The following is a 27,500-nucleotide window of genomic DNA, read 5'->3' on the forward strand; positions in this document are numbered from 1 at the left end:
ATATTCTTTTTCTTCCATCTTACTTTCCACACTCTTCTAACAATTGATTCATAGCGCAACTGCGAAGTTTCCCTCCTGTTACACCTTTCAAACCTCTTTACTCACAATTTCCGTTTCAGCGCTGAGTGACCTCATAGGTCCAAGCACTTGGCCTTTGGCCTAAATCCTATATTTAATCTCAGCGTCATACCTTTACCAAGCCAATAAGCTACTTTTATACGTATCTCATATACAGTTGATAATGCTACCATTGTCACTTCTGAAACGAATAAACCGTATATGTGTATATATATATTATATATTATATATATATATATATATATATATATATATATATATATATATATAATATATATATTTTATAATATATATATATGTTATGTAGTATATATATAATATATATATAAATATATATATATATATATATATATATATATATATATATATATATATATATGTAAATTGTATATGTATACATATATATTACAATATTTAGAATTTCACTTGAAATTCAAAGCTTTTCAAACATAGAACTATTTAAAGCGTAGAATGAATCAAAGTGTAAAGTAAATCCTACAGTGTTTTAGACGAGGCCTTTGTAATTTATTATAGAAATCTAATTTTGTTTCTATGCAGTAAACAGTATTAATTTTATGTTGAAGCTTCTGTGCGTTTTCTCTCTGTTGTTCAAGAATTTTTGATTAAGAAAAACTGGTACGTAAAAGATATTTTGTATATATTGGAAAATTTCAAACAGTTTTGTTAGAAACAATTTTGATATCTCTTTAAGAATATTACGTGAATATTACAGTAATCAAAACAATACATTAACAGACTGAATCGCATTCTTAGCTCATAACAAAACAAGAATTTACTCTCACTCTTTTCCTTTGTCACTTTTGGCGATTTAATTAACTCAGGCAGCACCACTTAACGGTACAGTTTTCGTGTATCGTATATAAACTGCTTCTTTGAGAAATTAGAATATCCAAAAGATATATGACAGCTGGAAAAAGTGTTGAGTTTTCCCTGCCTGTAGTTACCGTAAAATGCCCCGTATTGGGGTAACCCCATCAATGCACCTCATGCGGTGCACTGTAGGCACTACTGAAGGGTCTTTGCAGCGTCCCTTCGGCCCTTTGCTGCAACCCCTTTCATTCCTTTTACTGTACCTCCGTTCATATTCTCTTCCTTCCATCTTACTTTCCACCCTCTCCTAACAATTGATTCACAGTGCATCTGTTAGGTATTCCTCCAGTTACACCTGTCAAACCTTTTTACTGTCAATTTGTGTTTCAGTGCTGAATTCTATATTTTATTCTATTCTACTGAAAAATGGTTGATTCCCTGCCTGTAGTTGCTGTAAAACGGTTGATTCCAACGTCGCCATCTGTTGCAGGCTGGCGAGCAGGACCGTCAGAACATAATCTACAACCTCATCAACTGCGAGCAGGCATTCAGCAACTCCTGCAGGTTCGGTCTCGAACGCTACTTCATCCCCCTCAAGTTCCGGACAGATCTCATCACGCAGACGCAGCACTCTCAGCTCTTCAGTAATATGGACCAGGTGAGAGAAATGGCCTTTATTTATTTATTTATTTATTTATATTATGAGCTAGGGGAATGTCGATCCACAGAATCGAAGGTGTAAAATGACACTTTTATATTATTCCATATTTATGACCGAAGGGCATATCTACCTCCAGTATTACACTTCGGGAGTTAATATGCAGGTTTGAGGCAAAAGAAAAAAAATAAGGACATAAAAAATCAAGTAAATAAATTAAAACACTTTATTGACTCGAGTTAGGACTTTCTATGTAAACCTAGAGTTAACGGCAAAATTTTGTCCTTGGGAGAGTTAGGCCTTTGTTGATTGATTGCATGACTGACGAGTCTCAACTTTATGTCTAGATCCTTGTGAAATTATGATTTTCTTGGAGTCTAGGAGAATTAAGTCGCTTTCGTCTGAATTTAGAAGGAAGTTATCAAAAGTCAGATTATGCTATAGGCTTTTAACGACTGAGGCAATCAATTTGAATGGAACAGAAGTGAAAGATAGGCATTCTGAAGTAAAGCGCTCTGGAAAATAACTCAACACAGCTGCTCTATTCAAGCGGTGGTTTATAATCCTCTTGAGTGAATCTTTTTGATGTTGGAAGGTTACAAGAATTGAAAAATCTCAAACTTGTGGAAGTCCGATGTTTTTAAGCACGAGCTCAATTAAAAGTACTCGTACCTACTAGCACTGCTGTTATTATCTACCTGTGGATGATGATAATTTTATTTTCATTATTAACTTTTAATATGTGGCAAATAACAAAATAATATTAGCCACTTCATGTTTAGGTTTCGACAGGAGCCAGAGTATTCATGACATTTCACGGCACAAAAGTTTGTCGTCTGCGTGAGCTGTGTAATTTTAATTGCTCAAATGACTTTTATTGAGTTACTGAATTAGCAGTATCCAACATGGAACTTGGAATCCTTTTAGTGATGAAAATCTGTTTTCGCCCTTTTGAGGGAGAAAATTCACACTAGTTGAGTAACAGTTTTTTTTTTTTTTTTGGTGAAAGTTGATTAAGCATCAGCTAACTTCATTGCGTATAACGTTTGTGCCATTTTTATCTGAAAATCTGACGATTTGTAAAACTCCATCCTGTCTGACTGGGGCTTCGATAGGTCAGTATAGAATCGAAAAATAAACGTAAAGAGCAAAGAAGTACATTACCCAAGTTATTGTGACGCCAGTTCACATTTCACAAATCAATCCCATACAACCTTCTACCCTTCAGTCCTGTGACGCTATCTGCTTGAATCACCCTCCCTCACTTCAGAGGAGTTTCTCCCTCTCCTGTCATGGCTGGCGCCTATCTCTCCTCTTCATAGTCTTCTGGTAATTGGGTGTCTCTTGCAGTTGGATGGAATAGAATAAAGCCAGTCGCCCGCCGAGTGAATGAGGGCTAATGAGGCACCAGTCTAGAAAGTTTAGTGTAGGAAATGAAAGTCCAGTAGAAGAGGAAAAGGCTTAATTTGGTGAATGGTGTCAGGTAGCTGCGAGTTCTTCTGTCAAGCTTTGGTGCAATGTTTACTTGGACTTTTTCAGTAAACGGCAAATGAATGCGTGTCTTAGACCGGTATATAAAATTTTTTCCGCGGAAATTTCTTCGAGTTTGAAATGAGTTTGCTTATTACTTTCCCCAGGTAAAAATGTTTTTGCAACTTTTTCAAGAATGTCGACTGTGTGTCAGTGAATATGTTTTAGGCATTTATGATAATTCTTACTTTAGTAGGCTTGTAATCACAGACGTTTTACAGATGCTGAAACTTCTGAAATGAGATGAAATAAAGAGAAGTTAAAGGTAGTCTGTTTATAAGAGAGAATTGAACTTATACAGTACTCATACGTTAAAAATGGTCGAGGAATTTTTTTTTACCTCGTTTAAGAGTATATATATCGTCTGTAATTGAATCTATATTTTTTAATATCTGAAATGGATATTATTGTAGTTCTAGAAGATGGATGAGTACTGGGTCTTCAGCAAAAATTTCGTAATTGAGTGTAAAAATAAAACAAGAACTCAGATTACATATACAGTAGACACATGGGAAACCTCGCGGGATGTATTTTGTTGCACTTGACGTAGAATGCAATGCTCTGTTGATTTAGGTTGATTCGTAATACACAACATCCATTCCTTAATGGAACGAGAGAAAGCCTCTGATAAAACGCCTTACCTAACTGAGAATCTAGACTAAATCATATACCGACATAACAGTTTAGTGGTTTGTTCAAAACTGAACACACATTCACCAATATATTTAATACACATTCACGACCTGATTCAATTATGATACGTTAACCTGTGTAGAACATAGATCTTACGACTGGAATACTCATCTTTAATCGAAAGGAGAGAGGATATACTTTCATTCAGACGGGTTCCAATCATTCCTCAGCTGGTAATGTGAGGGAGCTCCGTGCTACAAGGGCCTATCGTAGGCGGGATTTACAGGAGTTCGGAATTCGAGGAATGCCTCCAGATTCGAGGATTAAGGAGTTCGAATTGCTGCTGCTCCTGGCTCTTATAGGCTTCGATTATAACCCGCCGACCGTTTCCGGAACGTCAAGGGGATCTCTGTTTTTTATTACATATTTTCGGAAATGCTGCTTAGGGATTGCTATTTTAGTAGTAGTGTTCATAACCAGAATACATGCCGTCAGTACACCTCACGCGGTGCACTGTCAGTATTACTAAAGGTTCTTTGCGTCGTCCCTTCGGTCCCTAGCTGCCACCCCCTTTCATTCCTTTTACTGTACCTCCATTCATATTCTGTTTCTCCGTCTTGCTTTCCACCCTCTCCTAACAATTATTTCACAGTGCAACTGCGAGGTTTTCCTCCTGTTGCACCTTTCAAACCTTTCTACTCTCAGTTTCCTGCGCTTGACCTGTGGCCTAAATCTCGTATTCCATTCCATAACCAGAATACTGAAGAGTGGGTCATTCGACATTACTTTTGATCATCGTAGTTACATCCGACAAAGTGGTAATGTTTGTGGTTTGCTTTGTTTGTACGTTTTGTTTCTCTGTTCGTTTGTGTTGAGCAGAATTATGCAAAAAAAGGTTAAGTGTGGGTTTGTAACAAAATTTTGCGAAAGGTAATAGGGGTTTTGGGAAAGATGAGGTTGCAACTGTTAGAGACAGGGGATGACATACATACATACATACATATATATATATATATATATATATATATATATATATATATATATATATATATATATATATATATATATATATATATATATATATATATACTGTATATATACAGTATATATATATACATATATATAGATGAGGTTGCAACTGTTAGAGACAGGGGATGACATACATACATACATATATATATATATATATATATATATATATATATATATATATATATATATATATATATAATTATATATATATATATATATATATATATATATATATATATACTGTATATATACAGTATATATATATACATATATATATACATACACACATATATATATGTGTGTGTTTATGTGTGTGTATGTACACACGATAATTAGTTTCCTTAAAATCACATTTTCACTTAAGGTGCGAGTACAGTTTTGTGTGTGTGTGTTTTTTTTTTAGTCGAGCAGAAATGAAATACTTTAGAGTCCAACACTTAAAATTCATCCAGGCTGTGTTTAGAGATTCGGTGTTTCGCGTAATTGAAGGTCCAGGATATTTTTTGACATTCATACAACCTCAGGTCAGTCTTTGCATTTGCATCATATGATTAGAAATGGTGTCAAATTTAAATAGATTTATTTTCCGATACTGACAAGCTATCGACATGCTAAACAAGCATTTGAAATCATGTTTCTTGTTTGTAAGTGAACGCAAGAACACTAGATAGATGATGTTTTGTGTTTATTATTTTATCTCATGGTACTGTGCACTGTGAAGAGCCACATCTGGCAATTTTGATGACAAACTCAAAAACTCTAGTTTAAAAAAAAATACTAGGTAGGAGATGTATCAAAGTAGTATTTCAGAGTACGGAGCAGGGCAAACATTAGTCATGACACATCTGTTATAATATAAGAAATACCAACTTGGAATGACTGAAAGGTCTTATATGTGAGTGGACCATGTATGGCCAGATTCCACGTCACTTCAGTCAGCGTTTTTGAGGAATAGAAACAGCCATGGTTTCATCAAGATTAATAACACAGATTATTGAAGAAAGGACTTTCCAGGAAAGAATCATATTCCAAGGACTTGTCTTCTGACCGCCATTCTCTTGCACCTTCCCGTGTATTTGCTCTTTCGGTAAGTCATCTCCCGAGAGAAAATGAGTATACAAATCTGCTTCATACATGTAAGCGGAAATTACGTTAATTTCTTTTATTGATATTATGAACAGCGACTCCAAATTTCTTTCCAGCATGTAACTTAGTCGGCATAAGCGAAAGAAAACGTTTTTAAATAATTTTACATAATTTTTGAAGTGTTTCGACTGTTAAGAGTGCAGTTCCTCTAAAGGCTAGTAATTAACAAGAGATGTTTTCTTGGTGTGGAGATATTGATGTCTTTAAACAGTGTAGATCTCGGATAAAAATCTAAAAGAAATATTGACTAGACTACTTTTGCTCTCAGTTCAACTTATCATCTCCATTCAGCCCTGCCATTCACTGGCGTCAGACGATCTAACTTCCACCTTTAAACCTCTTTTTCTCATCCCATTTAACTTTCATCAGTGCCGTCGCTCTTTCACCAACTAATTTAGCTAAAGAAAAGCTAAATAGCTACTAGGACCCTGTCACCAAAGTGCTCTTAAACCAAGCAAGTGATTCAAACATATACGGATTTTTCAAACATATACGCATTTTTCAAACATATACGCATTTTTACACCGGCATTATCTTCCCTCCAAGCTTTATCGCACCCAGCAGGCTACCGTCGACACTTAATGTTAGATATTACGCTTATTTTTAGACATTATTCCGTAATGTTACTTGCCTATACTTTTCCGTAATGTTAATTGCGTATACTTATTCATAACCTTTAGCCCCTCTTTTACCCCTTTAGGATGTTTAGAAGTTCGAAATGGAATGTTGATTTGAAATATAATAAACGAGTTGAGTGAGGATACATACTGCGTCATTTATTTTTTTGTAATCTTCTTACCATGACGTTATGCACTGTTATAACTCGGCATTTTGTCATCTTTCGTCATCTGTGATTCCACTAACACTGCATTAAATAAACCTACGTCATTCAAAATTGTCACTCATTTTTATAATTTGTTTTACTTCATCGTGTTTGGTAAGTAAAAACGTTATGAAAAGTTCAATGGCTGATGCCATTTCACATTAGCTTAGTGCTAGGTATTTTATCTTGTTCCTGTTTAGAGATTAGAGGTTTCACTAACATTTCACCGACTATTCTCATTCAGTGATATTAACTGATATTTTTTGTTGTTATCCACTGTACATCCATTTGTTTCGTAGTTTGAGACTTAATGAGGCTTATAATGATTAGCTTATTTCAGACCAACTACATCTATCTATTAATGTGTTTTACCTTGCTTTCATGCCTTACCTTTGATACCACGTCAACCTCGCATTAACTAACTTTGTTTGCTATATTACTTTTTACCGTGTTTATTGTCAGTTTATTCCTTTTTTCCTCGTTTTTTTTATTCTTTTTTTCCTTGTTTATTATGAATTCAATTTTTATCTCGTTTATTGTTAATTTATTCGAGTTTCCTTGTTTATCGTTAATTTATTTTTTCCCCTGTTTATTGTTAATTGTTCCTTTTTTCTTGTTTATTATTAATTTATTCCTTTGTTCTTTGCATATTGTTATTTTATTCCTTTTTCCTTGTTTATTTTTAATTTTTTTATTTTTCCATTGTTGTTAATATTTCTTTTTTCCATGTATATTAATTGATTCATTATTTCCTTCTTTATTGTTAATCTATTCTTTTTTCCTTGTTTTTTATTACTTTATTCCTTTTCCATTGTGTATTGTTAATTTATTTCTTTTTTCCATTTATATTGATTTATTTCTTTTTTCCATGGTTATTGTTAATACAATCCTTTTTCTTGTTTTTTTTTAATTATTTTATCCCCTTTCTCCTTGTTTATTATAATTTTATCCCTTTTCATCATGTATATTAATTTATTCCTTTTTTCTTTGTTTATTCTTTATCTATTCCTTTTTTCCTTGTTTTATATGAATTTATTCCTTTTCTCCTAGTTTATCATTAACTTATTCCTTTTTCCGTAGCTGGTGGACATGTCGGACAGCGTTGTCGACAGACTCATGGGTAACGACGATGACGAAGGCATCGGCGATAACGTGGGATTCATCTATTACCAGATGGTCAGTTTAAATAGTTTTTGTGATCGCCTTTGTTTATTTATTTATTTATTTATTTTTTGAGTGTTTGATCAGTGTATTTTGCCTGATTAATATTCTGTCGTTTATATTTGCGATATTTTAAAAACTCTTGTCGGGTTTATAATTATAAATTGAAATATTTTTTTTATAAATTAATAATGAATCTTTATGGGTAATTTGGATATCTACATGTCATTTTATTATGTAAATTATGAATCCATTTCGCATAAGTGCGAGTGATGAGTTAAGTGAAAGATCGCTGGTACATTCTGCCGGAATTCTAATTTATGTAATGCATTTTTTTTTTGACGAAAATGTAATAGACTAGTGGCTGGTTTAGATTTGTCCTGGCTTCATGACATCACTGGCACTTCTGGTAAAGGGAATAAGACGTCTGATGAGGAGCACTGGACTCGTTACAACCAGCCGAAAAAAAGTCTGTGTTGAACTATTGTAAAGCGATTGTATAATTTGATTTATTAGTACAAAAGTCGTGAGCAGTAGATTAACTCTTTTTATGTAAAAGATTTTGCCTCAGAATTATTTTTTCAGGTTTATTTTCCTCTTCTGCTTCATTTGAACTTAAACAACAAACTCAAATAAAGCCTTTAGCCTTTTGCTATGACGTACACGCCAATTCAGCTCTTGAATTACAACTTCAGTCATTTTCAGAAGAGGCCTAAGCATCCCGCTAATTAGTCGTCAGTTTTGATTAGGGCAGCAAATTGTAGAACTAATTGCAATCTAATCTGATCAGTTAGTAGAGGGTGAAACTGAATCTGCTGTTGCAACATGGCTTGGGTTACATATTTCATGCTATGCAAAAACTAAAACTTAATTTTTGTTACTATTGAAATAATAAATGTATTTTTACTCTTAGGAAATAAAATGTAAGAGACAGCGCAAGAAACAAACACAGTATATGAAAAATATATGTAACAAATGAGAGGTAATTAAAAAAAAAAATAGAGAAAATGACCGATAAAAAATGCGAAAAAATTCGTAATCTTCAAGAAAAAATCCTTGAAAGTCACACGCACACACACACACACAAATATATATATATATATATATATATATATATATATATATATATATATATATTATATATTTATTTATTTAAAGACAAGTTAATTTTCCAGGTCAAATTTTTTAGTTCAAGGCAGAACGAGATCATTAAAGATTTTACTTTTACTTTATCGTTATTTCGATAAGTTACTCTGGTATGACAACGAATTATGAAGTAAAATGACACATGAAAATACAAGAAATAATGTCGACAAATTTACTAGTTTTCTTTGGTGTCGATGACCAATATTGATGTGACCCCAGTACATGTTTAAAAATCAGTCTCCACTTCTCTGATTCGGTTGCAAGATTTCTCAGTATCTGGTATAGATTCCAAACAGTTTCGTCGACTTACATTCAATCCTTGATTACAGGTCGATGAAATGGCCGAGAATTACAGCAAATATTTCAGCGGGCTTCCTGAAGCCGATAAAGTCCTCTCCCACAAGCTGCACGAGATTGATTTTAAGGACTTCTTGCTGACGCCCCAAATACCTCGCAAGAAGCCTGACATAACCACTTTCATACACAAGCCCGCCGAGGTAAGCGGACATGAGATTCGAATACAGTATTAGCACCTCAACTTAGCAGAGACCTTACGGTCTGGCATTGCAATAAGTAGCAAAATTAAGTAACGAAGACCCTATATCATAGCCTGCACTTGAATATTTATTTTGTTTTAGATGTGTTACAGCTAACAGCAATTCCACATAGTTCCTAAGTTCCCAACCTAAACTAACCTGTACTTTATGATTAGCATTCAATTTGGGAGATCTATTTGAATATGTATTACTTCTAAAATGGTAGCCAAGCAAAAAATAATGATAATAATGTTGCATATAAGTACCAAATTCCTTTAAGTTGAGGTGTTACTGTACTGATTATTCGGGGTTCAAGTACTGATCACTCATGATTGAAGTACTGATTCCTCGAGGTTCATGCACCAGTTTACTCGAGGATTAGGTACTGCACACACGAGCTTCACAAATAAAAAAAAAATCGTTCTAAAAAAAACATCCTTTAAACTTGCATAACGTAAGGTCTGAGAAGACGCAAAAAAATAGTTGAATTCACACTAAAATAACCTTTAGTGTGAATTTGAACGGCGGTTGTTACAAAACTTGACAGTCGTATCACCTCTCATGTTTTGAAAGCAGCCAACCTTTGTAGTTTTGTTAGAAGATTAAATGGCCAGTTTGATGTGACTCTTGAAAACGGGGTTTTCATTTGTAGCTGCATACACATACAGATTGTAATTCATTCATGCACGGGATTCAGATAATCATTAGCTTACTCGAAGTACGAGTAGTGACTTCGAGAATCTCAACTAACTACTCAAGATCAAAATAATAATGATTCTTGATTTGAGCGTTTTATTTATCGAAGAGAAATAAATAAATGAATAGATATTTCTTCGATGTGAATTTTACTGGCAGTGTCATTTTTCAAAGATTTTGACCATTTGAATTCAGATATTTTATACCTGATAATTATTCATTATTCAGGACAGTGCCTCATTTATATGCCTGCCACAGTACACAGTTTATATTCGAAACTTTAGAAAATGTTTATAATGTTAAGAATAATTCCGTGTTTTGTTATTTACCTCGTCTTGTAATTAATCATATTCAGTACCTTACTGCAATCTTTATATAAGTAGGCCAATAAAACAATGTATTTTAAAATTACCACTTTGGTATATTATGTAACGATTTATGTATTATCTCTAACATACACCTCTAAATGGTATTATTTATATAGTTGTATTCACGATTAGTAGTTTGCGTCCCTGCCATTTGAATGTAAATGTAATCTGTTATAATTTCTTAGTTATTTACTGTAGTCTGCCACAATGCCTTTTGTTCTCTAAATCATACACTAGAGATTCCATTAGCTTAAAAAAAAATAGGCCATTAAGTGGCCAACAAAGTAACGGTCTTATCATGTCCTTATCATGCCCGTACTCTAGAGCGAATGTCACCCTCTCTCACTCAGCCTGGTATATAGAATTATTCTATTCCATCTGTTAGGATTTATCCTTATGAACTGGAAATAGATTATGAAGTGTTACAACAGAAAAGGTCATTGGCATATTAGATAACGTCAAGGGAATTTTAATTTCGTGGAGAGAACTGAAATCAGACGCTCCGTTGCACAATTGTTACAGTTTTTGCTGACTATCGACGATGATGATTGCTTTTCCTCTCCCAGCTTCTTGCAAAATTTATCTATAAACCCACGAAATGCCATGATTGTTTTAGCTTGGCATTAGTTATATATATCTTTTGGTAATATTTTTGTTGAACGGAAAACGAGTTCTCACTTTCTCAGAGTTTTTTCCAGTATTTCCATCTGGTGTAAGTTTTCCCCTATTCCCCCATTTTTTTTTTATTTCCTGTGCCATCCTGCTGGTCTTAAAAACTCATTATAATGCTGTCCTACTTGGACCGTAACCCCTGCTATTAAAATAACACTTTATGGCAATATTATCAGATGTATATTCATTGTTATCATGGTTAGACATTTGTGATGTTAAAATTACTTCCAACCTTAATTCTTTCTATTCACACATTATTGTCAGACTTACATTTTTTAAGGAAACTTGCCCAGCCCTGATTAATACTCTATAGCTTTGGTGGCAATTGACATTTTCACTAATTCTGTCCCGGTGTCGTTTATTGGGCACAAGATTCTTTTACTTTAATAAATTCATTCGTATTTCCAGCATATACGTGAGCTGGTGGGCTTTCTGACGAAGTTATACTCGTCCTCACCAGGTCATAAGGATAACGCTTACCTCGACACTGTGCTTGACCGACTAAAGGTGAGACTATATAAGTATAAAAGTAAAAGTTGGTTTCAAACCGGGGTGATTATACATAAATTGGGTACTTTGAAAAAACTTGATTATTAAGTGCAAGTATCTGCAGTAAAGTAGTTGCTGAAGATTTTGTTTTTTAATTATGAACCAGTGAAGGGATTTCTTGACTTTCTACTTTAAATTTGTTAGCAATTTAATTCCGTTTGAATTGCCTAGGATTTGGTTATCAAGTGAAGTGATTAATGGAGAATCCTTTTATGGACTGAATTTACTGCTGTAATATCGGATTTTGCTTAAAGTTGACTAGCAATTCAGTTTCAGAAGTTGATTAGCAATTTGAAGATACTGCATGGAAGTGATTAATGGAGAATCCTTTTATGGACTGAATTTACTGCTGTAATATCGGATTTTGCTTAAAGTTGACTAGCAATTCAGTTTCAGAAGTTGATTAGCAATTCATTGTCAGTTAAAAATTACCGAGATTTTTCCTTGTATTTCTATATTGTATATTTAATTATAGTAATAAAGTTTGATCTTTGATTTCGACTTAGATTGATTTTATGCACGGTGTTTTAAAAAGCAATGTCTGAACTTTTGCTAATCAAGAGAGACTATTACAACAAGATGGTTCGGAAAATTTTACGAAGAACTGAACCAGTGAACTAGTATTTTAGAAAAATTATTTTTAGATAATCAGCAATTCTCTATTGAGGTAGAAGATGTTACGGATTTCCTTCTTTTAATTTTCCAGTTGGTCATTTCTTTTAGTTGAACCAAATTATGGTACAATAGCAGCCATACAGGAAAGAAGTGATAAAACTATTTTCTTACCTAGGGTAGTATGCAATGCAGCTGATTCTTCACGGTGAAATATTTGGTCGAAGTTGGAGTATAACCTTACTTTCTTAGTTTCTGTAGTCTGCTGAAGATTATCGTTTTTAATTTAGATGGGATTTTTCGATTTAAAATCTGTTGATGTCCCCTCTGCTGAATTTTTTTCATTATTTGATTTTCTAAACTTCTATTTATTGTTAAATTTTGTGAAGTCTGATTATTGCAACTCAACAATTACTCGTGAACATGTCACTGAATCTGATCAGTAGGTGTTTTAGGTGAATTTTCTCTTTGTATCAAACAAATCTTCCTTCAGGATTCCTCGAAAATAAATTTGATCTAATACGTGCTTATTCATTAGAACACTCATTTGGTAGGCAAAATTACTGGCTAAACAGAAGTAATTCTAAGCTATGTCACAAGCCAGTTTTTTTTTTTTAAATGGAATTGCGTGAGGCAGTAACACGTACCAGTATTAAAAGCAGCACAGGTTTCAAGAGTAGTGAAGGTTATAATGCAAGTAAATACGTTATGTTAGTTGTGAAAGCCTCTCCGTATATATTCTCTAGTATAATAGTAATGATGGGTGAAGAAAATCCAAAATATGTTTGTATTTATGTATATTCTCTGATAAGGGAGATTTCGTCTTGAACAGCTGGCCTCTTCAGCCTTAATGTTGGGAGAAGCCTCCTTATCTGAGAGAATATGGATACATTCATATAATTCTGGATTTTCTTCATTCATTCTGAGACCACGAAAGAGTGATGATATTTATTCATGTTAAATGAAAATGATAGTCATAATAACAGTAACATAAAAGATACCCCCCACTGGTGATACCAGTGAAAGTTATACTGTATAAGACAGAATGATCTAATATGACATGTCTCTCAGACGGGCCATACAGGGAGTAAATATGTCAACTTTGAATTTTAGCACAATGTAGTATCATGAAATTGTAGGATTATCTAGAGTATAATATATCAAATATAAATGTAATCCATTCTGTGTTGGTAGTAATTACAGGGCGATGATATTGTGGCAGTTTTTTTTCCAAATAGTGATGTGTAAAGATTAAATGAAAACACTTTCCAATTGACTGTACCTACATTAATGCTGATTCTATGATGGTCTTCTTCCCCAGAGTATGTGATAAATGTAACCGCTTTCCAGTGAAGTATTACGCTTTAAATGTAACAATTTCACAATGAAGTAATATTTATGACGACGACAGGGTATTTTTCTTTACACTTACGAAGAATTATATAATGCAAATGTTGTGTTCACCTCCCAATAAGAGTAATGTGACGAAGAGATGACAGTCTTTCCTAAAATATGATATATCAGATATGTTTCGAAATGCAGAATGCAAATGTAAACACTGAACTCGACTCTCTGCAGGCATGTTACAGAGGCATGACCAGTCAGCAGAACATAATGGAGCCGACACCCCCGCTGTCCCCGACAGGTGTAGCCGGCAATGCCCTGAGGCCTCCCTTGGTGTCCGTCTCGGACATCGAGCAGCGCCTTGTTTTCACCAAGTACACGCAGGTTAGGACACCTCCTCTTTCGGGTTGGTATTGCTCTGGTTGAAGTTTCTATGCCCTTGGGTTCTGTGAATGAGGGATTGTTCTCCCGTTTTATGACATCTCTTCTTTCTGTATTTCCTGTTATCTTCTGTTACTTCTTTCAGATGAACACCATATTCTTTGGAGCTTGAATTTTAAGTCAATGGCCCCTGCAGGCTTGTTCCATATGAATAGGGTTCATCTTCAGAATAATATTGATAATAATTATGAATACACACATTGAATATTATATTGTTCGTTAAAAATCCACACATGTCAATAAAGTGTCTTATTAACAAAAGGTCGTTATCCTCTCAACCCTTCCCCCTCCACAATCTTAATTTTATTTAAGAGAAACATCCCACATGCTCTTCTTATATTTTTAGCATAAACACCGAGGAGGGACACCGTTCATGCGTTCGGAAGTCTTGTTTTCGGTTTTCAGCTATTGTCAGTAATACGTTTTTATTGATATAATTGTGGATTTTTTATTATCAACAATTCAATCTCGACATTGTTAATGTTTTTTTTAGCAATAGTACTTTCTTGGGAAGACTGTTTTTGTTAATGTTTTTTAGTAGTAGTACTTTCTTGTGAAGACTGTTTTTGTTAATGTTTTTTTAGCAATAGTACTTTCTTGTGAAGACTGTTTTTGTTAATGTTTTTTAGCAATAGTACTTTCTTGTGAAGACTGCTTTCCTGCAGACATACAGTACATCCATAGATAAGATAGATTTCCACTTCTGTGGAAATGTATGCTTCCATACATAGATTAATTTGTTACTAAATGTTTGGGTGGGCTTTGTTCTCTGGCTTTCAAACTTCTTTGATCGTATGGCTTCAGATGTGCCAGAATCAGTATTCCTCATCGTACGACTAAGAGTGTTAAATAGCATATGAATCTTTCGAATTTTACTGTAAGGTATAAACACTTGTGCCATTATTTTTACCTTATATTTATTTCTGTTCACATTTTTCGAGTGTATCTAGTTTTTTCGTTCATTTCGTAATTGATAATTTTTGAGTGTACTGTCTTCAGTTATATACGGATACCTTGTCAATGTACCATATGTATTTATACGTTGTTAATTGATAACATCTGAGAATAACAACCTCATATCTTTTAACTGGTGTTTGTATCTGCCATCCTCATTCATATCTTGCTAACTTACATGTCAGTCTATCAGTCTCATTTACATGTTATTCACTGAAATCGTCAGTAAACCTCATATCTTTTGAACTTTAAAGGTATGAATCTACCCACATATTCGTGTGCTTTTAACCTTTCATTATGTCACACTGTCAGTATCCGTTTATTGGCTAAACATAATTCATCCCGTTTTCTGCATGTTTCTATAACACTTGCAGCCTTTTCCATTTTAAAGGTGAATCTATCTTTTCTTTCTTGGCTAGTATCTAGTTCACTGATAAATTTTGGGTCTATCAGCCTCAAGACTCACTGTCCTTTTAATTGTTAGTATTTCAGTCTAGTGACTTTCACATCTTTTAAACTGCTTATATTTGAATTCACCAAACTCTTATCATCTTAGCTGAATACGTTTGTGTCCACCAACCTTACTTCATGTAAATTGATTATATTTGATTCTACCAACCTCATATCATGTCAACTGATTATATCTGAATTCAACAACCAAATATCTTGTTAACTGATTACTGTTGAGTCCACCAAACTCACGTCATGTTCCTCACGTCATGTTCATTAATTATATTTCAATTTGTCAGCCTCATATCATGTTAACTGATTATAGTTGAGTCTACCAACCGCGTATGATAACTAATTACATTTAAGTCCATTAACTTCATGTAATGTTAACTGATCACTTTTGAGTTCACCAACTTCATATCATATTAACTGATTATAGTTGAGTCTACCAAAGTCATATCTTGTTAACTGATATTTGAATGTTCGTATCACATTAACTGATTAAATTTGAGTCTACCAACGTCATATCTTGTCAACTGATATTTGAATCTTCATATCAAATTAACTGATTATATTTGAGTCTATCAACGTCATATCTTGTTAACTGATATTTGAATCTTCATATCAAATTAACCCCGACATTCCTTTACAGCCCTTCCGCCTGCACGACAACCGTCGCCAGTGGGTTTTCGGGGGCGAACTGTACAAGTTCGAGGGCAGGAACCTGAAGCAGTACTGGGTGATGCTCTTCACGGATCTCCTCCTCTTCACCAAGATCAACCGAGACAGGGTCATCTTCGTCATGGAGGACCCGGTGCCTCTGACGGCCGTCTTGCACGCTGTCTTCACCGTCAAGAAAAAAGGTGAGTTCATCTGGAATTCGTTTGTTTTGTTCGTTCGGGTGAAAGTCTGTTGCTACGAAAGTTTCTTGCTTGAAGTTTGCTTCGAGGCCGTTTAAAGAGTGTTTTATTCGTAATTAAACAACGAAATGGGCGTTCTTTATTATTTCTTTGTATATGATTAAAATAGGATAGGTAAATCAATAAAAAAGTGTTTAAGAAAAATATATATTGTTAATGAAAATACACACAGTTTTTTTAGTGTTGGCTTTTAGTTAGTTGTTTAAATTTTGTTTTGTTTTTCCTGCACGGACCAAGACTGGCTTCCTCTTAACATTTCAATTTTTCCAATGTCGATAGGCTCTGTAAGTAAAAAAAAGTATTTAAGAAAGACGTCGCTACACTGCACATGGCTGGAAGTTGAAAGTTCAAGTAATATAGACACAATCTTGAAGCAGATTAACACTGAATCTAAAAATGAACTCGGACGCCGGTAACTTAGTTATTATAAGACCACAGTAACGATGGAAATGTTATTAAACTAATTTTTCAGAAGGCTTATAAAATTAACTGTTATTTCTAAATAAACAGGAAAAGTACTCATATAACCTTTTGTTTTATATGAACTGACACGTGTACATCAGTTATATATGAAATCAATCATATGCTGCTATTCAGATAGGCAGAATCCGGGTGTATTGTCTGATTATTATTAATTTTTCAAGCTGTCCTCTGAAACTGATCATAGTTGTCTCGAATAAAGTGTCATTCTTACCGAAATTATTTTAATAATGAAGTAATTAATTTCAAAAACAACTATTGCTATTAACTATAAAGTCGTAGATACTGGGATATACTCATAAAACTATTTCACTTTACAATTTTTTCATATAAAGCTTATTCACATCAAAAATTATTTGCAACTAGTTGAATTTATAATTGTTATGCATTCGAGGCGATTGCAGATCATTTGGTATATGATAAAAAGCTTAATAATAGTATGAAGAAGGGTCTGGTAAACTGGTAAAACTTAATTGTAGTATAAGCAGAATCTGGGTACATTGTATGCAAAACAGAATATACAGAAGTTTGTATTTTATGAATTTTCACCTTTCATACACCTGTACTGCTTAGGTGACAAAGGTAAACTTAGTGAAATGCAGGTAGTGGTGTCCGTAGAGTATTTTTCGGTATGCAGTCACTGTTCATCACTTGAATTTCCTTCACACGTATCACTAATGGGTGAAATAGTACTGGAATTGAGCTCTCTCTCTCTCTCTCTCTCTCTCTCTCTCTCTCTCTCTCTCTCTCTCTCTCTCTCTCTCTCTCTCTCTCTCATATTTGGTCTACAACTTTGCTATAAAGTTTTGGGTGATTTAGATTCAACCAAAAGGCGGACTGTAAGAATGGTACTTTGTTAGGGGGAATGAGAGGTCTGGTATGGACTTCTGGACTCTGCCAGTGCAAATCGGGTCCACCTTTTTACAACTTGGTTATTATTTTATATTAGTGCGTTATGCAGCGTTTTGAAATAACAGTGCTATGTGAAAAGTTTTACATATACGATTTTTATCTGTAATAAAGTTTTCATTGTGAAAGAAAATGAATCAGTTCCATTTATAGGGTATTGAAGGTTCTTTTCTGGATGACCCATGACATGGATCTCTTAAGGTAAATTCATATCCTCTTTACTTCAATGTGATGGTTGATATTTTTCATCGCTTGTTAACTGAATTCCTCATGTTTGACTCATGTGGTGAGTCTTGAATGCTGTTTCAGCTGTTGTTTCTTCTTGTTAGTGTCGGCTGTTTGTAGCGAAAGTTTACTGATATACATATCTTTGAAATCATTAGTGTTAAACAATGATACTGCATATTTTAGATTATATAATTAATTTTCATTGTATATTAGTTCATACATATATTTATGCATATAATTTGTGTACGAATATGTATACAGTGTTCACGTACTGGTATGATAATATAATTAAGTCATTAGTATGCATTCCATATGTATATGTACTGTGTGCTTAACTCTTTCAAGAGAGAGAGAGAGAGAGAAATTATTTCTTAGTAGCTTAAAAAGATTAGAAATCTCTCTGAAGTCTCGATAACCACAAATAATGATGTACAGACTATAGTGTTACACAATTTTTTAGCCAATTGCTGTAATAATTTAAGTCCTGATGTATATTCATTTGTGTTGATTCAGGTTAAGTTATCTTTTAAAATCCTATTCACACATTTTGGAATGTCTTGAGTTCTGTTTCACCCATCCGTTATCTGTTATTGACGCTGGAGGGCTTAGAACTTTTACTGGGAAGTTTGAGTTGAGTATCCAAGTTCAGTACCTTTGATTCTCTGCTCTGTTGCACTTGATCTTTCAAGTCTTTAGAGAATATCAGAGCGTGAAGGCCAATAAAATAAAAAGTGTTTAGTCCCAAGGCCTAAGGCATTGAATTAAACTTAAAGACCTGAAGGTTTTTATGGCCTGACGGTTCCAGTAATATTCCAAAAAATTATGTAAGTGTTTTGTTTATTCATACATTTAATTTGTGTATCTTCATTTGTTTGTTCTTGCACAGAGGTGGAAGGGCGTACTTGTTTGAATCCTTGACAGTTATGACGCTTGAGGATAAGATTTTTATTATTATTCAGGATGAACCTTATTCATATGGAACAAGCCCACAGGGGCCATTGGCTTGAAATTCAAGCTTCCAAGGAATATGGTTTTCATTTGAAAGATGTAACTGAAATAAGAGATAAGTTTTTAGAAAAGAAAAGGAAAAATAAAAATAAATGAAAAGAGAAATTAACAAATTACTTGATTGTTCGTAAATTCATATTTATTTTTAAAAATATGCTGTATGCATGTATGCATCCATTATTGTTACCAAGGGTTTTTAAGGGAATTCCAAACTTAAATGTCGATTTTTGTTTTTTAGAGAATGAGAATTTGTCTTATATCTCTGGTCTCTGTCCTTATTGCTTATGGCACTAGCGGTTTTGTTGTTAAATGCGTATATATCACTGTCTCTGTTGCCAAATGTAGAGCTAATATATAGCTACATTCTGACTGTAATGATTAAATATAATGAATACGGAACTCAAGAAGATGAGTTGATTAATGATAGAGCGAAGAATCTGGTTGATGGAGCCAAGTGTTTGACCCTTCAGATTATGCTCGAAACACCTCTCTCTCTCTCTCTCTCTCTCTCTCTCTCTCTCTCTCTCTCTCTCTCTCTCTCTCTCTCTCTCTCTAGTCAAACTTGTTTATTCTCCGAGTCACATCAAAAGAAAAATATTGACGTAGAAGTAGCACATGGTGGGTCTTAATGACAAAGTGGAAAGACGAAGTGAATTTTCTAATGAAAGAGCAGATTTTGTGCAGCTTGATAGCTGTTATTGTCCAATAATAAAACCCAATAATACAAGAGTTAACGACCTTCAGGTAACCCATTCAGGCCCATTAAAATGCATAAAATTCCTTCTACAGTGTTTTCATTTGCAAGATCTTAAATTCAAAGTCAGTTGTTGATGATGACACCTCGCATAAGCTGTACTGAATTGTAATACTTTTTTCTATAAAAAGTTAGTTTGGCAGTAGACGAGTTGCTTCCCATTCAAGAACAGGATATAACATATTATTTTGTATACCTTCGAATGCTCCCCATTGTTTGGTTATTTTTCCAGTTACGTTAAATCTTATTCTCTACGAAAAACATCTGTTTGTGAAGCATTCGAAGGTTTGAAAAATAATATGCCATTTCCTATTCATTAATGCGAAGCAACTCGTCTATTTCCGAGCTAAATTCTTATAAAAAAATACTTCAATTCAATACAGCATCCGGATAATTATTTACCAAAGTTATTTTAAGCCTTTCGAGGTATCATCCTCAGAAATTCATTTTGAATTAATATCTTACAGATGAAAATACTGTTGACTGGATGCGTTTTTTGTGCGACTGAATGGGTTGCCAGAAGGTCGTTAACCTCTGTATGGTCTGGACAGTTCTCCTTCAAAGTGATGAAATCAGAATCAGGTTGACGTTTATTTTCAATTAACTTAAGATGGTTATTGAATGGCCAGATTTCATTCAGCAAGTCCGTACGTTGTGAGTTGGAGCCTTTGAATATATTACCCAGTGTTTCACATTGGTCATTCGTAAGTTTACCCTATATGAAAACTCCATAATTATTTATAGCGTAATTGTTATTATTATTATTATTATTCATGGCAGAAATGTTATAGGCATGAGGACGTAACGTCAGGGATTTTGAAAGTATTTTTCCATATGTTTTGTTATTCTTATATAATCATTTAGATGTCTTGAACGTCTTAATATACTGCTACATTGCTCAGTTGCAGTTTTTCATTGAGTGGTTATTATTTGCAGCTTACACCAGGAAAATAAAAGGAAAACCTGATCAAATATCCGTTTTTATTGCATTAGCAATTCGAATATGAATGAATAACGGGCAAATATAATGAGTGCTCTTACTGTCTAAATTTCCAGGAAGAAACTAGTACTATAAAATATGATTCTTTCTTCAGTGTTCTTTACGTGTTAAACATGACAGTCAGTAGTCAGCAGTGTTAGGATAACGAAATAGAGAGCCTTCTGACCCACATATGTTACGTGAGAGTAACCAGTGCCACAAATATATTAAACACCGTTTTCTCACACAATCCAAATCATCAATTTATTTCTATCCTTTCTTTCAGCGACGGAATTCAGACTGATCATCGACACCACCGTCAAGGTGCCAGGGGCCACGAACAGCTACATGACGCTGCCCAGGACTCAGCGAGCCACGAGGAAGAAGAAGAACCACCACACCGTCACTTTGGGGAGGGAAAACAAACGCACCCTCGTCCTGAGGGCGCCCACCCTCGAACTCAAGGCCACTTGGAGTAACCTCATACAAAGACAGCTGTGAGTATTACCTGTTTTTTTTTTTACATTTTGTTTAATCTTTTGTTACTATATGTCTTTTTGCTATTTTTACTGAAACTTCCATGTGATTACACTGTATCCAAGTAGTAGGGTTTTCTGTACTGTGTATGGTACGTTAGTGTAATTGAAGATTGGCTTCCTGATCTTTTGGATCATGATAGCATATTGACTTCGTAATTTTTCACCCGAAGAAACATTTTGATTATGGTGATCGACATTTTTCTCCTTATTTGCTTGCATAGTCTAGATGTATAGACCCATTTATGTGGGAATATTCCACTTATATTCTTATATTTTTAAGTCATAGTGATTTATGTTAGCGTATTTGAGATAATATTAACGTTATTCATGTTAACACAGTTTTAAAAGGCAAAGTATTCATGTACAAATTACTGCAAAGCTAATATTCCCAGTGGAGCCAAAATATCGCAGATTTTCTTCCATTTTTGGGATGCCTTTTGATGCTCGACGCTTTGATGTAGTAAATTAATAAGTGAATATATCAATGAGTTATACGTTTCACACAAGTATGAATAAATGTATGAGGGAGATTGGGTGTATGTTCATTCTGGCTGCCATTTTCAGTATTTTTTTTCTCTAGAGGAGTAATGCCATCAGTGCATCTCATGTGGTGCACTGTAGGCATTACTTAGGTTTCTTTGCAACGTCCATTCGGCCCCTGTCTGGAACCCATTTCATTCCTTTTACTGTACCTCCGTTCATATTCTTTTTCTTCCATCTTACTTTCCACCCTCTCCTAACAATTGCTTCATAGTGCAACTGCGAGGTTTTCCTCCTTTGGCCAAAATTCTATATTCCATTCCATTTTCTGTGTTTTTAAAGTGTCAGTGAATAGGGTCAGTTACAGAAAGGAAACCCGGGGAAATATGCAGTTTTGGTAGATAGAATTTCAGTAGATAGCCATAATTATAAATAGCTCATGAAAAGGACCTAACCCTAATCGTCCGCACTTTTTTCTGTCCGCCCTCTGATCTTAAAAACTACTGAGGCTAGAGGACTGCAAATTGATATTTTGATCATCCACCCTCCAATTATCAATCATACCAAATGGCAGCCCTCTAAACTCAGTAGTTTTTATTTTATTTAAGGTTAAACTTAGCCATAATCGTACTTTTGGCAGCGCTATAGGTACCAACAACATAGGCCACTACCGGACCGTGGCTGAGTGTCATGGGCCGCGGCTAAGAGTTTTATGGGCCATGGCTGAGGCCACCACCGGACAGAAAATTCGACTGCGCCGAAGAAACTTGCATTTGTAGTAGTTGGTGCTTACGCTTATTTTTACATTATTCATATATAAGGCAACTAACGTATCCTGGGAAATGGTCATCATCCCACACCATTTCCTTTTGAGGGTTGTTCTTCCCTTTTTAAATAGTAATAATTCATTTTATTCCCCACAACTCATTCATATCTGACGGATCATACATAATTTAATACCTTTAATCGGATGAATGGGATTTTGTCACGAGATTCATCTCCGCTTGGAACTCATTAGCTGGAATTGTAAACAGAAAATGCAGATTGCAAATCGCTGCTGTGTTTGTAGATCAGTTTTCGTGACATTGGATGAAATTCGTGTATCTCTGTTTACACCTTTTCTTTGTGTAATCGCACAAAAGTGCAGGTGAACTCGACGTGAGCGTATATAGCGCACTCAGATACTGAAACAAATGTACACAGACACGCATATTTATATATACGCATACACATGTATATATATATATATATATATATATATATATATATATATATATATATATATATATATATATATATATATATATATATATATATATATATATATATATATATATAATATCACATACACCGTGAACTTATATATTCACAAACATTAAGCTACAAATGGCATTTAAAATCCAGTTCGCTCTACTTTGTCAATACAATAAAGATGCGTATTAGGGACGCAGTCATAACCAGTTACTTTCATTTGTAAGAGCAAGAAAAGAGAGAGAGAGAGAGAGAGAGAGAGAGAGAGAGAGAGAGAGAGAGAGAGAGAGAGAGAGAGTCCTCCCGTGAGCAGTCGTAGGTACAAGATCCAGTGACATCGGCAATTCCCTTCCAGGCCATCGACCTTTTGTGAAATACATCTCACTTCCAAATTTCCGCTTTGCCCGGAAGATAGATTTTCGATAGCATTAAAGCAGTTTTCCACATCTCTCGAATTTCCCCATTTCGCGGAATATTTGTTTAATAAAGCTTCAATCGCTAATCGTTAGATTTAGGTACTCGCGTCTGATCGGCGTTCGTGAGTTCGTCTGCATCCCGGCGGAAAAAGAAGGGAAGAATTTGGAATTGTTTGAGTTGCTGATCTCTGTGATGAATATGGAAAGGAAGAGAATGGAAATGTGTTCAGTTGTCCGGTATGGCGGAAAGGAAAGGTTTTGATTTGTTTTTTTGCTTTTCGTTGATGGAGTAAGCTTTAATCTCTGTTTGCTAATAAGTGGTCTCTTCTTTCTGTATTTCCTAATATCTTCTGTAATTTCTTTACAAATGAACACCATAGTATTTGGGAGCTGAGATTTCAAGCCAGTTGCCCCTGCAGGCCTGTTTCATATGAATAGGGTTCATCTTTTGAATAATAATAATAATAATAATAATAATAATAATAATAATAATAATAATAAAATATATATGATAATAATAATAATAATAATAATAATAATAATAATAATAATAATAATAATAATAATAATAATAATAATAATAATAATGTAAGATGTCTAGATGTTAAAACATTCTCCTGCTGAAAATGAACATCACATTTTAACATATATAGTTTGCATTCAGTCTAAATAAACGAGTCTGAAGTGACTAGTTGTAAATCTTTTCGATGATAGCAGTGTTAATATACCTGATTCGCTGTTTTGTATTGAAAAATCGAATTTCGCAACAGGAATGGATGTCAGGACGAAAAAGAAAGTTTAAGTTTACCAGCGTCTGTCTCATTAGACGTTTGCTCTCGGCATTTTCTCTGTCTTTTACACTTTCTTGTACGTGTGAGATATATATTTACTGAAAACACGCCACACACACACATATATATATATATATATATATATATATATATATATATATATATATATATATATATATATATATATATATATATATCTCTCTCTCTCTCTCTCTCTCTCTCTCTCTCTCTCTCTCTCTCTCTCTCTCTCTCTCTCTCTCTCTCTCTCTCTCTCTCTCCTATAATTATCATGCACATTCTCCCAGGAAAACTGACAACCTGGCATTGAAAACTGCATATATATAGTAGTTAACTTAATAAATGAAGTGATGTAACGCCTGTCATCATCACCACAAGCAGACAAGGTCTCCAGGTCTGGAGAGGAAAGGTCTTGCATAACTCCTTTGCATTGCTAATGAATCGCGTAGATGCAAATCCTTGGCCTTCAACGGCGGTTGTTAGCTATTGCCCTTGTGAAATGGTCGCTTACGGAAATAGAGTCGAAGTGACGTCTCTTACATAAAGTTTTTTTTTTTTAGTATTTCCTGATACTGAAAAGTAAAAAGAGACTTCTCTTAGGAAAAGGTTTTTTATTGTTATTTGCTAATGAAATGTGAATAGAGACTTCTCTTAGAAAAATTATTTTATTGTTATTTGATACTGAAATGTGGAAAGAGGCTTCTTTTAGAAAAAGGTTTTTTTAATGCCTTCTGATACTGAAATGTGAAAAGAGGCTTCTCTTAGAAAAAAGGTTTTTTATTTTATCTGATACTGAAACGTAAAGAGAGAAAATTATTTTTATTGTTATTTGATGCTGAAACTTGAAAAGAGACGTATATTAGAATATTTTTTTTAAATTTTTATCTGATACTGAAATGTGAAAAGAGGCTTCTCTTAGAAAAAAGTTATTTTTACTCTTATTTGGTACTGAACCGTAAAAAAAAGGTTTCTCTTAGAAAAATATTTTATAGTTATCAGAAACTGAAACGTAAAGAGAGACTTCTCTTAGAGAAAGAGTTTTTTTTTTTTTTGTTATTTGATAATGAAACGTAAAAAGAGACATCTTTTAAAGAGTTTTTTTTATTGTTACTTGATACTGAAGAGTAAAAAGACAGATTTATGGCTCTTGTTTTAGAACAGAGTGGTGGATTTAATTGTTTTGCGCTTTGTTTGCTAACGGTGGTGTTTGTCTTTTTTTTTTATCTCCAACAGATAGTGTAAAATGTTATTGCTAGATTACTATTCAGATTGTTTGGCTGGTAGGCTTATGGGCCCTAGAGAGTTGATTCGATTTTGAAAAGTTTGTGGGTAGTCGTTCCTAGCTTTTATTTTTCGGAGTTATGCTTTCACGGTGTCGACCGGCGTTTTTTTGTAATTATTTATCTATATTTATTTATTTTTTTATTTTGGTGGAGCTATGCGCTCTCCGAGTATTTTCCAGTCTATGTCGTCTTGGTTTTATGATCGTGGAGACTGTAATGCACAACGTAATTTTTTCTGAGCTAATAAACGTGTTTTTTTTTTTTTTTTTTTTGTCCAAATGGTTTCGCCACCAATATCCAGTAACCTATCCAGCTATCATCCTACCACGTTGACTTTGCGGTAGGTAAGCTAACGTTCTCGAGTCCGCTAAGTAATCATTCTTAAATAAACTGGAATTAGGCAACGTTAACTTTTATCCTTTGAATGGATTCTGTGAAGTTACAGTTCGAGCTACTGGTCGCCTGTCCTACGCTACTCATATCTAGCCATCTATAAATCTTTCCTCTTTGCCTTTTCATTGATAGAAGGCTTTTGAATGGGTTTGCGTAGGACCGCGTCAGTCAAGAACCTCCTTCATGGGAACTGCTTCTTCGTACACGAATTGAAGTTTTATCTGACCGTTCGTATTCTGCTCTAATTGATTGCGACGTGCCTGCCTCTCTTTCTGTCTCCAGAGTTTGCCTTCCGGGAACTGTTCTCTTTGCTGTTTTTATTCTCTCCGTCAAAGGCTTCTTTCAGATCTCCCTTTTCTTGTATTGGCTTTTGCGCAATGCCAGCTCATGGGGGTAGACGGAGCTTGGTTCATTTCTGTGCGTCGACAACAATTTTCTGCACTTTTAATCTTATATTATTTTCAAATACTGTATTATCAGAACTAGTATCTAGAAATTGAAGCTTTTATATAGGTTGAAATTGTGTGTTTAAAGGTAGATTATAGCATATGCTTGAAATAACACTTAAACTCCGTCTCAAGCTTTCTCTGGAAATATGAGTTGAACTCGTTAGCTTCTGTACACACGTCTTTACTGAATAGCTTCATCACTTTCATTTAAGACTAATCTGTCCTTCTACAGTGTTAAAGGAGTGTGGTTCATGCTTGTGGTTATGTCTTTAAAGAGCCGCCTTTCCTTGCGTTTTGACCAAGAGAAACCTTCCTTGGCTGCAGTGTACCATGAGGGTATAATGCGAAGACAATTCATGTCTTTGCTTTGTGTTTCCTGAAACTATTAGACTTGTATTATATATATATATATATATATATATATATATATATATATATATATATATATATATATATATATATATATATATATATATATATATATATATATATCACAAAACAGCCACACAACTTCACTATATATATATATATATATATATATATATATATATATATATATATATATATATATATATATATATATATATATATATGTATGTATGTATGTATGTATGTATGTATATAACATATTACTCATATTAGGCTGAAGAAGAAGAGAAGAAGACTGTACGTCTTTGGAAGCTTGTAGCAATATGTAAATTAAAGAATCTGGAATTTAAACCACCCTGTATTACTGAAGCCTAATACCAATATGTAATATGAAATATATATATATATATATATATATATATATATATATATATATATATATATATATATATATATATATATATATATATATATATATATATTTCGTTAATTAAGAAGAGAATCCCGTCATTCTGGAGAGACATTCAGCCATGTGAAGAAAGGCATTTTACTAAGACACTTTCGCTGTGTGAA

At 33.9% G+C, this 27,500-nt stretch overlaps 1 protein-coding gene across 5 annotated transcripts in view; it reads left to right on the forward strand.

Moving 5' to 3' along the window:
- LOC136836045 (uncharacterized) overlaps positions 1 to 27,500 on the forward strand; it is a 490,804-nt gene that overhangs the window by 306,399 nt on the left and 156,905 nt on the right. For all 5 annotated transcript variants that reach the window (XM_067099927.1, XM_067099930.1, XM_067099931.1 and 2 more), the window contains 7 exons: positions 1,400 to 1,567; positions 7,812 to 7,907; positions 9,368 to 9,535; positions 11,719 to 11,817; positions 14,050 to 14,199; positions 16,313 to 16,523; positions 21,225 to 21,435. In XM_067099927.1, the coding sequence (XP_066956028.1) occupies positions 1,400 to 1,567; positions 7,812 to 7,907; positions 9,368 to 9,535; positions 11,719 to 11,817; positions 14,050 to 14,199; positions 16,313 to 16,523; positions 21,225 to 21,435 (1,103 nt within the window). The remainder of the gene's footprint in view (positions 1 to 1,399; positions 1,568 to 7,811; positions 7,908 to 9,367; positions 9,536 to 11,718; positions 11,818 to 14,049; positions 14,200 to 16,312; positions 16,524 to 21,224; positions 21,436 to 27,500) is intronic.

The sequence above is a fragment of the Macrobrachium rosenbergii genome, chromosome 56, assembly GCF_040412425.1.
Source record: "Macrobrachium rosenbergii isolate ZJJX-2024 chromosome 56, ASM4041242v1, whole genome shotgun sequence".
NCBI lineage: Eukaryota > Metazoa > Arthropoda > Malacostraca > Decapoda > Palaemonidae > Macrobrachium > Macrobrachium rosenbergii.